This window comes from Aplysia californica, unplaced genomic scaffold (assembly GCF_000002075.1).
Source record: "Aplysia californica isolate F4 #8 unplaced genomic scaffold, AplCal3.0 scaffold00514, whole genome shotgun sequence".
NCBI lineage: Eukaryota > Metazoa > Mollusca > Gastropoda > Aplysiida > Aplysiidae > Aplysia > Aplysia californica.
The window spans coordinates 403731-404814 of record NW_004797784.1 but is presented as its reverse complement, the minus strand read 5'-3'; the positions used below and the strand labels follow the sequence as shown (position 1 = coordinate 404814).

Genomic DNA, 1084 nt, shown 5'->3' with positions numbered 1-1084 from the left:
TCTCTCTCTCTCTCTCTCTCTCTCTCTCTCTCTCTCTCACTCTCCTTCTCACCAGTCCGTTTTTGGTCCCCCGTTCCTTTCTAGGGTCACCCTTGATCCCCTTTGTGTATGCACTTAATATGAGAGTATGTGTCGGTGTGTGTGTATGTGTGTGCTTATATAATTATATGCGTGTTTATGTGTGCATGCGTGGGGTTGTTTGGGTGTGTGTCTTTAGTCCCCCCCCCCCCTTACCCCTTCGTTCCTAGACCACACACAGAGACAGACAACACAACAAATCTATACACCAGTAACTTCACCCTTTCTATTTGCTCTTGTCGGTAATCTAGGAAAAAAAATCAACAACAAAAAAACAACAACAAAAGTTTCTGTTTAGAACAAAAACAGAAAACGCCCATTAAATTTACATAAAGATATTTTATTATTTTCCATAGACTTGTATCATAATTATAATGCCCTGGACAATGCGCTCTGACGTATTTCCACTTTACTATGGAGCCCACCGTTTGACCCATGTTGAGCCAAATGAAAGGCAAAGGAAGGGTTTTGTGTTGTTTGTTTGTTTGTTTCGTTGGTTGGTTGGGTTTTTTTGTTTGTTTGTTGGGGTTTTTTTGGGGGGGCTTGTTTGTTTGTTTGTTTGTTGCGTTCGTTTTTTGTTGTTGTTGTTTGGTTTGGTTTGTTTGTGTGTGTTTGTTTGTTTTTTTGGGGGGGAGGCTGCATGCATTTAATTAGACAGAGACTGGTGTTTGGCCTTTTATTTGGTCGTAATTGACGAGCACATGGTGCGTACGCTTCGCAGGGAAGCTTTTGTAGCAAGAAAGCGGCCACCATGACAGTGTGAAATCTAGTATTACAAGTCGATGGATTGTCTGTGAGTGACTTACGTTGAAATACTTCCCCGTCACGGCGTCTGTGCCGGCGATACCCATTGTCGGGAAGAGCAGGACGGGGATAAGGGCAGTAACTCCGACTGGAAGCGACTCCGTGATCCAATACACACCCATCAGAAGTACAACATAGGCGCATCTTGCTTCCTGAGGGGACAGAGCGAGGTGGGTGGTGGGTTATGTGGGTGGTTGGGGGG

At 44.5% G+C, this 1084-nt stretch overlaps 1 protein-coding gene across 1 annotated transcript in view; it reads right to left on the bottom strand.

Moving 5' to 3' along the window:
• LOC101855673 (solute carrier family 13 member 5) overlaps positions 1 to 1084 on the bottom strand; it is a gene marked incomplete in the record, with an annotated part of 24626 nt that overhangs the window by 15444 nt on the left and 8098 nt on the right. Inside the window, 1 exon segment of the mRNA XM_013086860.2 lies at positions 885 to 1034. Within this exon segment, the coding sequence (XP_012942314.1) occupies positions 885 to 1034 (150 nt within the window).